The 13,554-nt window shown below is 37.9% G+C and overlaps 1 protein-coding gene across 1 annotated transcript; it reads right to left on the bottom strand.

Moving 5' to 3' along the window:
• ldhba (lactate dehydrogenase Ba) lies at positions 1-13,221 on the bottom strand. The gene is made up of 8 exons (XM_059326074.1): positions 13,091-13,221; positions 6,767-6,903; positions 5,287-5,404; positions 4,814-4,987; positions 3,557-3,730; positions 3,236-3,353; positions 2,552-2,675; positions 1-905 (listed from the first exon to the last, which is right to left on the bottom strand). The coding sequence occupies exons 2-8, from the start codon at positions 6,893-6,895 to the stop codon at positions 738-740; spliced, it is 1,005 nt and encodes a 334-aa protein (XP_059182057.1). The 5' UTR covers positions 6,896-6,903; positions 13,091-13,221; the 3' UTR covers positions 1-737.
• Between the last annotated feature and the right edge of the window lie 333 nt (positions 13,222-13,554).

The raw sequence follows: 13,554 nt of genomic DNA, 5'->3' as shown, positions 1-13,554 counted from the left end.
TTACGCTTCATCGGGTTCAAATTTATTAATTCAAACACAACACAAGGTCAGACAGTATAAATTGATTTTTTTGTGAAACAATTTAAGCTAGACATTTCCATTACTCCCCTGCTACTCTATTTCCCTTTGCTAACACTGAGGAAACAGGAGGGAAAGACACATCCACCACCACACTGTGTGCACAACGTCACATTTCACTGTTTACTGTCTGTCTCCTGCACAGTACTTCCATATGAAGGCAATGAAGGCAGGAGGAAAACAACATCCTTTTGGACATTTAGGGTCTTTCTCTTAGTGATTCCCTGCTGGTAACTAAAGGAAGGACTTACTACAGTAAGTGGTGGAAGAGGACATTTTTGGCTTTCTGAGGGTTGCATTTGATTGTGGTCCAAACAGCTGAAAGAGAACACAGCAACTAACACAGTAACTTCAGCCTACTGACTGTTAAAGAGCAGTCTTTCTATTTTCTAAAGGAGACTACCAGTGTTTCTTAGATTCAAAGGTAACAGAAAAGAAATAAAGTGACATAATGCAGCACTGATAAGAAAACAGTCAAATCAGGCTGGAGGCTGTATAAACTAAAATCCTCACTGGAACAATCTTTATAAAACACTGATATTCTCCTATAAAATAAGATCGATATATTCTAAGTGAGAGGGATTTTAAAAAAGTAGTGTGTGCATGTCGGCAGGCTTCTCTGCATCATCTGTGCGTTTCGTGTGTGTGTGTGTGTGTGTTCAGATGTCCTTGAGATCCTTCTGGATGCCCCACAGCGTGTCGGCACTCTTCTTCAGCTGGCCCACCTCGGCGTCCGTCAGGGTCATATTGACCACGCTGCTCACTCCATTGCTGTTCAACACACAGGGCAGAGACAGGAAGACCTCCTCACCGATACCATACATGTCCTAAGAAAAAGACAGACACAGATACATAGAGGTAGGTGAGGAGGTACAAAGAAAAACATACACTTTAAAGCAGGGGTCCCCAAACTTTTTTCGGTGGGGGCCAAATCAACTTTTCTTTCTGTGATGGGGGGCAGACATTATCCAGTCTATAACAGGAAATGATATGGGCCAAAGTGACCACCAGTGTTATTGTGTAAATATAACGATCATTTGTAGGCCTTGGCACCACCTGTTGGTTTGCAACAAAGTAATAAAAAAGTCTTCGCATGTTTATTTGAGGTACCACAGATATTCCTTTTATTTTGTAGAAAATAAAAACACAAGCTGATGGCAGTTAACAATGAGGTGATGTGATTTTGTAACAGGTACAGGTAAAAATAGATTCTGCATTCAGAATCTATTTTCCGTTTCCACATTTTGTTGACCGACTCTCTTCCGTTAGCTTGCCTTGCCCGCGAAAACTTGACGCTTACGGCTTGGCATCATGTAGATCGGAATATACCATTGTGTGAGGGGGTGAAAATTAGCTACTACTGTAAATAATTCACAACTAAGGTCAATTTTAATTAGAACGCCTACCTTAATCATTACATGTGGATATTTTATAAATTAAAATATAATAAATTTAAAATTTATTTATTAATTAATTTCAATTTTAAAAAAACAGGCCATGTTTAGAAGGATTGTTTGGGATAGTTAAGTGGGCCACTCCAATTGCTTTGGTGGGCCGGAAGTGGCCCGCGGGCCGTAGTTTGGGGACCCCTGCTTTAAAGGCATATAAGCATAGTAGATGCAGCTTAATGTATACCACAGGAGACAGTATAAACTATATAGTTTTAGGATTAGGAAAAACTTAATATTGTCAACTTGTACTTATTTGCTTTATTTCTGAGAGTGAGATGAGAATGTGAATATCAATCCCATGTACATGAAGTGTGGAGCTAGAGGAGGACATGGTTAGAATAAAGACAGAGAGATACTGCACTGAATGTTCATGAACACACCAGCTATTGTGCGCTCATTAGGACAAATCATACAAGTGGAGTCAACCATGACAGAAAAGAACGGCTTTTGTTCCTGATCATTTCTGATCCAGACATCAGGCAACAATAATCATTGAGAGATAACAATTCGATTGAGTTGAAGCCAGTGTGTTTATAGATAAATAAGACAATCCCAGTGAGAACTGGTGCATTACAGCGTTTATGGGGGCTTTTAGACTTTCATTTTCAATGTCCTTTGCTTGGGCAATTGTGGGAAAACAAACAAATGGCAGATTTTGAAGGTTGTGATCATTTGATAGCAAGCCCCAAAAGATAACCAAGTAGCCACGACATCCTACTTTATTTAGGCTATGGGTTTTCGTGCAAGACGGGATTACCAAACAGGCATAGCAGGAAACTGCCCGAGGCAGACCCAATATTCCTGGTTTCAAATTTAAACAAATTTAGTGAGTTGAAAATAAGCACCACTAAGGCACAATGTAATTTAAAATGCATTGTTACCTGTCTTAAAAAAGGGCAACTGTGACAAAATGTGCATTATGGGTAATAAATAACAAATAAACTTGTGATAACTCAAATTGCGTATGTGTGTCTGTTTATGTATGGGTGTATTTTCTGTGTGTGTGTGTGTGTGTGTCACACCTTGACCATGGTGGAGACAGGATGGACACGGCTCATGTTCTTGACGATGCTCTCCGTCAGGTCTGCCACACTCAGGCCGATGGCCCAGTTAGTGTATCCTTTCAGCTTGATCACCTCGTAGGCACTGCATATATATACACACACACACACATATATATTTTCAAGTGATGATGTCATGAACATATTTACCATTAGTTTTTTTAACAACAATCTTATGGGTGTAACTGTAACAAAACTCTAATAATGCAGGTTGTTGAATAATAACCAGCTTTGATTATAAAAAGAGACATTAATATTTAACGAATGACCTGACTGTCTTTGATGCACAGCCCCTAATGCATGTCGGCCTGAGCTCTGATGGGCTGTTAGTGATTGAAGCTGACAGCGTTGGAGAATGCATTCCCTTTGGGGCTAGTTAAACTAAAACTGTAATCATTCATGGCCATAGAACAGAAGCACTCACATTTCTAACCATTTTAACAATCTTGTCACCAAAAGATATGACACCCAAAGGTTTGTGTGACAGCGATGTCCATACCAGAGATTAGATATTCAGATAAGATATCATTAGATATCATTAATATTTCTGAAACATAATCCTAACAATCCTTTTGGTTATTTCTATCAATTATACTTATTTCTCTCTGGGTCCCTCTCTTTCACATTCAGTCACACAAGCCTTACCTGTCCACTACAGCCTTGTGTGTGGCCTTCCACTGTTCCTTATCACCATCAGTGCCAATATCAGGATTCAGCTTCTGCAGATTGACTCCGGCTACATTAGCACCGCTCCATACTGGCACTAAAAAGAAAGAAATACACAAACACATACAGTTAATATGGTGCAATGTGTGAATTTTTAAGCCAAATTACATTTGAGTTTTAAGTGCAGACTCAGTAGAGATATCAGCCTGATGATGCCCGGCAGGCAAACATATCAAACAGATATTTCTTTGTTTATTAAGTGAGAATAAATATCAGAATCTTCCCCCTGTGTTTACCCACCACTGGTGTCTCCATGCTCTCCCAGCACCCAGCCGTTAAAGGAGCTGGCGTGAATATTGAGGCGTTCGGCCATTAGGTAGCGGAAGCGGGCTGAGTCCAGGTTGGTGCCGCTGCCGATGACACGGTGTTTGGGCAGACCGCTCAGCTTCCAGGTCACATAGGTCAGCACATCAACTGTGGTGGATGTGTCACAAGCAGGAGTTATTGATATGCAATATACTCTGGATTGATAATGTAAAATGTAACAGCCCCACCCATTTAAACTCAAAATGGCAGCTTACACTCATTTTGCTCCCCGAACAAAAGCTTCGATCCCTTAACATGGCAGGCTACATGTCAAAGTGTGCTTGGGCAAGATACTGAACCCTGAAATTGCTCCTGATGCTGTGAATGAATTCCTTATGGTGGCAGGTGGCATCGTGTAGGGTAGCCTTGGCAACCAATATATGATTATGTGTCTGTAGTGTAAAACTCTTTGAGTGGTTGCAAAGACTACAAAATATATATATATATATATGTTATTGATCAGAAGCCTTTTAGGGGAGCTCCGCCCCATTGTGTGATAGGTCTACACCAGGTCAGTAACCCAATTCACTCTTAATTTCCATGCCTGACTCATCTCATCTCTAAGTCTATTTAGCCTACCTATCTTTCGGAGTTTTAAAGTGCGCTACTATTATCATGTACTGGATGGTGTGCTTACCTTATGGAAAGTGTTTTATGGAGTTGCAGACGTTGTTGTAGCGCGATTAGCATGCTAAGTGTAGATTTAGCTTTATTCACTTCTTATGTTGCATTACTATGTAATTCAGGGATGACATTCATGTTGCTTAGCGTAATTCCCATATTCATTTGATATGAGATACTTACATGCAATATAGTACTGTATATTAGCTAATTGTGTTCACGTTAATGTACTTTTAGTGCAGCACGATTAGCATGCTAAGCGGAGATTTAAGCCCTCTCTGGTTTCGGTACATTAAATACACTCATTACTAAATATTGATATGGTCATTTCATGTAAAGTTATTAAGTTAATTATTAATCATGATTTCAAATGGATAATTTAGTAAACTTTTATGAGACTGAGTTAGTTTATTTGCAGATCCTTTGTCTGTTTTACAGAACTGTTTCATTTTAACACCTTTTTAAACTGTGAAACCCAATATATTATTTTGGTAACAACAAAGCATAAATGGTGCCTTTTGCCACAGGCAAATAATTTAAAGAAAATAACGTGTGTTTTATTATATTCACCAGGGTTGGAGACCACTATGAGTGTGCAGTTGGGGCTGTACTTCATTATTTGAGGGATGATAGCCTTGAAGACGTTGACGTTCCTCTGTACCAGATTAAGGCGGCTTTCACCCTCCTGCTGGCGAACGCCGGCCGTCACCACAACCAATCGAGAGTTGGCTGTCACTGCATAGTCTGGAGGAAAAAATGGGAAAGTGAAACAAGGTTAGATGAGTAATGTCTTGAGACATTTATCTTGTGTGTGGTGCAGCGTTCAAATCCCGGTACTGACAGGTACTAGGACTGAAGTGCCCTTGAGCAAGGCATAACCCCCCTGCACAGCTCCCCAGGCGCAGTAATGTGCTGCCCACTGCTCCTTGCATGGTGTGTTCATTTGTGTGTAAAAAAGGATGGATTAAATGCAGAGGTTGAATTTCCCCATTGTGGGATTAATAAAGTAATCTTCTTCTTCTTCTTGAGAGACAGGTACTAACCCTTGTCAGCGACTATCTTGGAGGTCTTCAGGAAGAGGCTGCCATGCTGCAGGTCCATCAACTCTCCCTTGAGGCGATCCTCCATCACATCCACGAGAGCCAGCTCATCACACAAGTCCTGTTCAGAGGAGGAGGAGTATCAGGAGAGATGTAGTCCATTTCACATTCAATGTGCCAGGGTTATATGCAAAGAAACATCAATCCCAATGCCAGCGGTGCTGGGAACCCTATTGAAATCACTCAGATTTTAATTATTATTTATTTATTTATTTTTATTCTTCCATTGATCCACTGAGACTGTTCAAAATGTGATGTCAACCAGCCACTAGGTGACACTGTACCAAAAATGCAAATACTATACTGCCCTACAAAGTCTAACTTCAGTAACCTCGCAAAGGGTAAAACTGAGAAAAACTGTAGGTAAGTGATATGACACTTATTTTTACATGTATTGATGATGTAATTTTAATGCTCAAAAATCATGATGATTTTATATTTTGTTTTCAGTGAATAAACATTCTCAAATTGATTTTGTTATAAGTGTATTTAAAAGTGTTTAACAACTCTATTAAAGTATTTGTGTATTTTAGATTCATTATTATAAAGTAATGCTATATTTTAGTCTTAATATACTACTAATAATACGTTTTTACTTAATCAGTATCTAGTTAATATTTTTCCAATCAAATAAACTTATAATTAGGGCCTCGGGGCAATCGCACCGAGCACTGGTCCCATACAGCAATAGCTGTAGGGACCAGAGATTGGAGATTTTTAAACGTCTACTTCTCCGGCACATCTTTTGATTGCCTTTGATCTTTGATGTGATTACAGTTACAGATACACACACACACACACACACATGCGCGTAAGCACGCACACTCCTCACACATGCATACACATGCTTCAAACACACGCACGCACGCACGCGCACACACACACACACAGTAACTTTATGTGATTTTAATTACGCACACACACACACACACACACACACACACACACACACACACACACACATTTTGAGGTTAAAGGGCATAGTTTGAAATCTCTGAAGAATCTGATTATAGTGTACACACACCGGCAGTAGCCCCCGTGGCCCTTTCAAAATTTCCCCAAAGGAAATTTTCTAGTTTCTAATATTCTTGTCTTCACTATGCAACACAATGAAGAAATTCAAGGCCACACTGTATCACAGTCAAAGTGAACTGCTTTGGTTTTGAGTTGGATTTTGTAGTTACTGCAATTTTTACATAATTATTTCTCTGAAATAAAGCAAAATTGAAATCTAAAATTTTGTCACAAGATAAAACAGACATCAAGGAGTTCATTTTTAGTTATCACTCAATTTTGACTAAAAATGTAGTTACTGCAGTTAGGCTTCGTAGGGCAGTATATGTAATTCACACTTATGGTGATGTATGCAATTGTTGTCTTGGTCCTTTTCTATTTTCCTCTTGACCATGCTGTTGTGTCTTACCCGCAGCAGGATGCTGACGGCACAGGCCATGCCCACTTGGCCCACGCCGACCACCGTCACCTTGTTCCTGGGAGGCTCAGCAGGGCTACTGGCCAGAGGGCTTATCAGCTTCTGCAGCACTGAGGACATGATCACAGCTGCAGGAAGACACAGAGAAGACATGTTCTAGTGAGCTGGTCCCAAACAACAGCAGCTTAGACAGGACACAAACTGCTTCAAACTGTCTAAACTAGTTATTTAGTATCTTTTTTAATACTTTATTGCAAGGCTTCTTCCTTGCATTTTTTTTTCTCCCCTTTTTTTCGAAGTATATATTCACAAAGTAAATAACAAAACATAGGGTAAACAGACAAACATATATACAAGGCAAACTGGTATTCCCCAAATGAGGAACTCCAAGAAAAGGAATAAACAACAAACTAACGACACAATTTTTTTTTTTTTTAAATACTAAGATATACTAAAATAGACTAATGAGAAAATAAGGGCTGTTGCATGTATGCGTGTTCATGAATCTGTGTGTGTATATGCATGTGAGTGTTAGTGTTGGGGAGGGGACCATTTAGTTCATCTCCTTAATTTGATTAAATATTTCCATTGTTTTTACCAGCCTTTCTTTACAGTATAACTTATTCCAAATATGTATTTGTTCCCTCTTTCTAAAAGTTAGTCTTTCCATCTCTAAACTTTGTTCTGCTGTTAATACCCATGCTCTTAATTTTGGTGTATTTGATTGTTTCCATGCTTTAGTCACCTGCTTCAGGATGGTTACTCTCAATAAATTAAAAAAATAAATGTCCTTTGCTCTTATCGTTCCTTTTAAATAAATACCTAACCAATGTTGTACCTGCAAAGGCTCTTTGAACTCAAAAATGTACTTTAGTATTTCCTTAACTCCTTCCCAGTATGTTGTTACTGATGTTAGTATCTTATACAGCCTGCAGACTGAACAACAGCAGTGAAACTAGATGGTGTATCGACACAAAAGGCAAGGTCACAGAGTTGCCTCTCAGAGGATTGGGTCAGTCATAATTCCATCTTGATGTAGGGTAAAAAGCTCATTCATTTCATAGACTGTGACATAAGCTGACTACATAGACAACCACTGACTCAAGCATAAAAATGTAAATGAATAGTAGGCTTGCAACTCAATATTTCTGACATCATACATGAAACTCTGGACCAGTTTTCCATTTGAATAATGGCTGTAAAATGTAAAAACAGAACATTTCCATCATTAGTTGACATTGAGAAATGTATCATCATATTATAACATTGGAGAAGCTGGAATGTTTTCAAATATTTTTTTCTTAATAAATGACAAAAATAGTTACCAAGTTATCTGTTGCCACAATTTGGCACTCAATTTCACAATCTTTAATAAATATTTGACTATATACTGTACACATTTCCACAAACATGAATCTAAATTAACAAGTAGTAGGTGGAATGAATATTTCCATTATTGATTAATCTACTTTTCTTATTTTGCTTAATCTATTTGATGGTATACAATGGCATAAAAAGAAGAAAGGCAAGCAAATACTCATATTGTTAGATGAAACCACTGTGTGTGCCATTTTTGTTAATTGAAAGACTCAAATTAATTAAACTGATGCTCAAAATGTCTTACTGTTTATTGATTAATTGTTTTTAAACAGATGAACTGCAGTTTTTGTTATTTTTCTAAACAAAGTAGCGACATATACATTACATATAATCCTATATATAAGGGGATCCATCCAAGTGTAATTAAGTGGCAAAATAAAGTATGTTACACAACAAATCCTGATTTGTATGCTACAGGATAACAAAATACAAGCAGATACAACACTTAAAGCCCAAACAAATACAAACACAAACACTTACAGGAGGACGAGCGGATGGGAGTCAAAAAGCGTGACATCATGATGAATGCAGGAACCAAACCAAGACATCAACGACTGACTGGCTCAAACTCAGTGTCCATTTTAAATACTGAAGTCTTATCAGGACTGTCACAGTCATCATTTTCTTCACTTTAAGAAACAGCATCATCACTGTCCCAATATGAACAATAGTTGCTAAAACAACATACTAATCTGAACATACACCCTGTTCACCCTGGCCATTATCATATCCATTCGCTCACCAGTGTCTGTACTGTATGTATGCAAGTAAGAGTAGTTATCAATTCTGATGCTGCTGTCCTTTGATACACAAATGGCTGACTCAGAACCTGACATTGATAACAACAACATGGTGTTCTTCATAAATGCTTGATGCTCCAAAAGGCCAGATGAAGCCAGTATTGGTAAAACTGGGAAGTACATTGCAAAAAAAGAAAAGTTGGGTGAACTCAAAATTTCAAGGCAACAAACTTCGATAAAATTTTAAGTTGGACAATTAAACTAAATATTTTAAGTTTTGTTTTTGAGTTTGCTCAACTCTGAATTTCTCTGGCACGATTGTAACGGCACTATGAAATGTCAGCTAATGTTGTGACCACAATTTTTGATTTTTGATATGCTAATGGCTACTCTTGTAGCTGTAACAAACAGCGCCGCTAGCATCAGTTAGCTGCTAGCATCAGTTAGCCGCTAGCTTTCGCTAATGACCAACTTTCACAACAAAGAAATAAGAGTTAGCAGAACTATTGTCCCTTGTTGTGAACCCCAACTCACAACTCATAAACTTGTTTTTGAGCATACAACTGGCTTCCTTTGTTGTGCTAACTTTCATTATTGCCCTAAATGTCAGTAATTTATATTTCCAAGTTTTACCAAATTAAATCACTGTTTTATGCCAAAAAGTACAAGTTGGTTTTTTTGCACTGTACGGTTTTTTTTTTTGTCTTCATATGCCCCAGTATTTTTGATGGCTTCATGTGATTATTACAAAACACAGGGGGGGTATTTTCCCAAGTTAATTTCCCTTAAGTTGGATGTTATTGAAGCTTAATCTCTGTTAGTATTATAAGTATTATATTTCTTATCATTGATTGTAGTTACAAATGACTGAAGTACCTTTCCTTTACCCGAGGACTATTTTGACACCTGTGTCCTAATAATTTCAGCTGATAGAAGAAAAACTTTAGTAAAACATGAATATCCTCTAATTTAAAAACTGTTTGTGTCTGTAAAGATACAATCATACACTAATAATAATAATAATAATACATTTATATAGCACTTTTCTAGACACTCAAAGATGCTTAACAGGCAATAGGGGTGGACAGGACAGGAAGACAGGGATAGCCATCAACTCATCCACACATATAAATAAACATACATATAATACACTTTGGATTCTCTGTTTAACAAACGCCTGCACATGAATAACAAGCTGCATTTTGTATTTATACTGTAAACTGTGTCCTGCTCAGGGACACGGGAATGTGTAAATATTATTTATTGGTAACACTTTATATTAAGGTCCTTGCAATAACCATTAATTAACAAGTACTAAGGCCCTTGTAAGTCCTTACAAGATGCTTGCCATGCCTTTATTAATCTTATTTTGTTTGCTTATTCATATTAAAATATACTTTATTGCTCATCTATTATAAGTTAGCTATAAGTTAACTATGCTTTTTGCAACTACTGGATCTAAAGCGAGAACAATGCCTTATTACTTGTTAACCTTATTATTATTATTAGTAGTAGTATTACTATTATCAGTGTATGATTGTATCTGTGCAGACACAAACAGTTGTTAAACTATTTGACCTGGGTGGCAGCTACTCAGCCGTATCTTCAGTACTTTTAGTGATTGCTTCTGAAAATCCTTTTCTTGCCTGACTGCCTGCCAATACATGTTTCCTTGTGCTCGGGAACACCTTCATTCTGGATCACTGTCTCAAGACTGGCCCAGTGCCCCCTCCTTCAGCTGCAAGTCTCAATAAACTGTTGAAACCTTTCTCTGTGCCTCCTGTGTCTGTGTTCTGCTCTTGGGTTTCCTTGTAATTGTTACAAGAACAAGAAAAGAAACTTTGGTGAGGCTTTATAATAAGGTCCTTAATAACCATTAGTTAACAAGTAATAAGGCATTGTTCTCGCTTTAGATCCGGTAGTTGCAAAAAGCATAGTTAACTTATAGTTAACTTATAATAGATGAGCAATAAAGTATATCTTAATATCAATAGCAAACAAAATAAGATTAATAAAGGCATGGCAAAGATATAATGGGTGGGTCATGGGTGTTTGTAATGCCATTATTAACACTTATATAAGCTTATAAACACACAATAATGTTAATAAGCATCTTGTAAGGACTTACAAGGGCCTTATTACTTGTTAATTAATGGTTATTACAAGGACCTTAATATAAAGCGTTACCGAAACTTCCAACTTGTGTCACAAGTTAATCTTGTCCTAGACAGCACTGCATGTTTTTCTGTAAACAAGTAATATCAACGGTAAAATTAGCCGTCAAATAAATCGAAAATAATATATATAATTGTAATTATAAGGTCAAATGTATATTCAACTATAAATTACAGGAAGCAGTAAAACTAAAAAATATTTGCACCCAAAAAAAAAATGAAATCAGTTGAGTCAATCTCATTGTGCATAACTCAAACACAGTACTATTCATCTTTCAGCAAATAGGCAATGGGACATTTCATATCTTATAAAGGTCAAATTAACAGGTTTCCAGTGGTGGGACAACAGGATGAGAAAAATGAAACACATCATACAACTGACCACAGAATTCTCCCAACTTTCACCAGCCTTGAAAAATATACAATACTACAATGTTGTATATGTATTTAATGAAAACTGTGCTGAGAGAAAAGCATACACTGTAATAAATAATTCTGTAGTCATTTCATTTTACTTAATATATTTGATAAAATGTAACAAATATAAATGCATCCTTGATTTTGTGGCAGTTGTTTAAGTAACTTTAATATAAAAATGTTTGAGATAGAATCTACTTATTTTGATCACATTAAATATAATCTTTATGTGTTTGTAATTCTAAATCAAGAGAATTTTGAATGAATCCAACACAATATAATTAGTCCGTTTTTAATTGACAGGCACTTCCTGTTAAGTTGTTATTAACTAAACTTGTAACTTAGTTAGATTTAATTAATAATATTGCGTGCAATCTGTTGCCTCAATTTCATTGAGTAGCTATTGTTTATCTTTTTTTTTTTTTTTTTTTTTTACAGTGTAGTAGGTTATAATACATTACACATAACTTTATATATTTTTTTAAAAAGGTCCCTGGAGGCCTCTGTTTGGGAGGCACTGACCTTGGCTATCAGTATGCATAAAGGACAAAGGACTGGGAGCTCTTGTTGTAATATTTAGCCTGCTGACAAGGGCTGCCAACAAGTTAAGATAACTCATATCAAGGTCATATGGATAGTTGAAATAAGTGGCTGAGGGGAGGTGGTTTGTGTCCAGAAATGGATACACCTCGGAGCTCCATGGGGCTCTCCAGCTGTCTGCCACTTACTGGGCAAACAATAGAGCTACTGAACCACACAATGCTCAATTTCAGCCTCCTAAAAAATATTTAGGCCTACATATTCGGTTCAGCACAAGTCTCAGTCTTGCATCACTAAGTGTGTGATACCTACCAATACTGGCATATAGAGATGTATTAAAATTATGCTTTATTTTTTTAATATTATTATTTGTACACCGTGATTGTAGTATTACTGGGGTTATGTAACAGCTCGGCCTGCAGTCGCCCTCGATTTTGGTGAGCATGATGAGAGACCAGGCTCCTCAGATTCTGGAGATAAAAACTTAGATGTGCAATTATTATGAACCTCGCGCTTATAACGCTTAATATGATACGAAGTCCGAGAGGGGAAGGGTTCAAGTTCGTTGCGAGTTCACAGGGATGTTTTGTTCTTCTGTCTGTGCGTCATTACAAAATGTAGATACACCTACACTGCCTATATAGCCTCAAAGTCGAGGGCACAGAGAGAATAGGCTACTGTAAATATGTGTCGACGTTGAAGGTGTGCCAAATAAAAACCGAATTATGTGTTATTCTTATATTACTTGCAGCACTTGGAAGCCAATTAACTGAGCAGAGGCTGAAACCAATCACATTTCACACGTGATTAAAAAAGACTGAATTGATAATGGTACACCTGGGTTTTGTAAGTCGCAAAACATTAACCGCACAGTTGTTTAAAACTTGTTAATGACGTCGAGTTTAACTTGCCATAAATTAAAAATGGTTCATACAGCTGGCGTTTCAACCCTGAGCATCCATTGCTGCTGAGGCTTTCAGCACGCATCACTGTGTGGCAGCATCGACCGCGGACACACAGCCTGTATATATAAATACATATTTGAATGACGAGGGAATACTTACATTATTCCACACGTTCAGACTGACTATCTGGGAAGCGATCCGATGGAGGAGACGGAGCGGAGTCCAGTGGCTGGCGGTGAGACGGGAGATAGTTAGTGAGACCGCACGGGCTGCAATGAGGAGAAGGAGGAGGAGGAGGAGGTAGAGGAGGAGGTGGGCTGCCAATGTGACCAGGACGGCTTCACATGTAAGGAGGGGTGCAGAGCATCATGCCAGGCTGCTTGCCATGTGCGCATCTACCCAGGGGCGGAGATGAGATTTTTGAACTGGGGGTGGGTGGGGGTGGGGGGATCAAATGTGTTTTATTTAAACATCTTTATATGAACCATAGTGTAAACAACAACCAACATACGGCGGCTGTGGCTCAGTTGGTAGAGTGGGTTGCCCCCAACGAGAAGGGTTGGTGGTTCGATCCCTGACTGTCGCAGCCTACATGTCGAAGTATCCTTGAGCAAGATACTGAA

This window comes from Centropristis striata, chromosome 22, assembly GCF_030273125.1.
Source record: "Centropristis striata isolate RG_2023a ecotype Rhode Island chromosome 22, C.striata_1.0, whole genome shotgun sequence".
In the NCBI taxonomy this organism is placed as follows: domain Eukaryota; kingdom Metazoa; phylum Chordata; class Actinopteri; order Perciformes; family Serranidae; genus Centropristis; species Centropristis striata.
The sequence above is the reverse complement of the archived record's forward strand: the minus strand, read 5'-3'. Positions and strand labels throughout refer to the sequence as shown.

Excerpts from the sequence above, each read along its gene's own strand:
- ldhba (XM_059326074.1), bottom strand. The coding sequence starts at position 6,895 with ATGTCCTCAGTGCTGCAGAAGCTGATAAGCCCTCTGGCCAGTAGCCCT. Across the intron at positions 4,988-5,286 it reads CAAGATAGTCGCTGACAAGG|ACTATGCAGTGACAGCCAAC; the intron begins GTTAGTACCTGT and ends TTTTTCCTCCAG. Across the intron at positions 3,354-3,556 it reads AGAGCATGGAGACACCAGTG|TGCCAGTATGGAGCGGTGCT; the intron begins GTGGGTAAACAC and ends CTTTCTTTTTAG.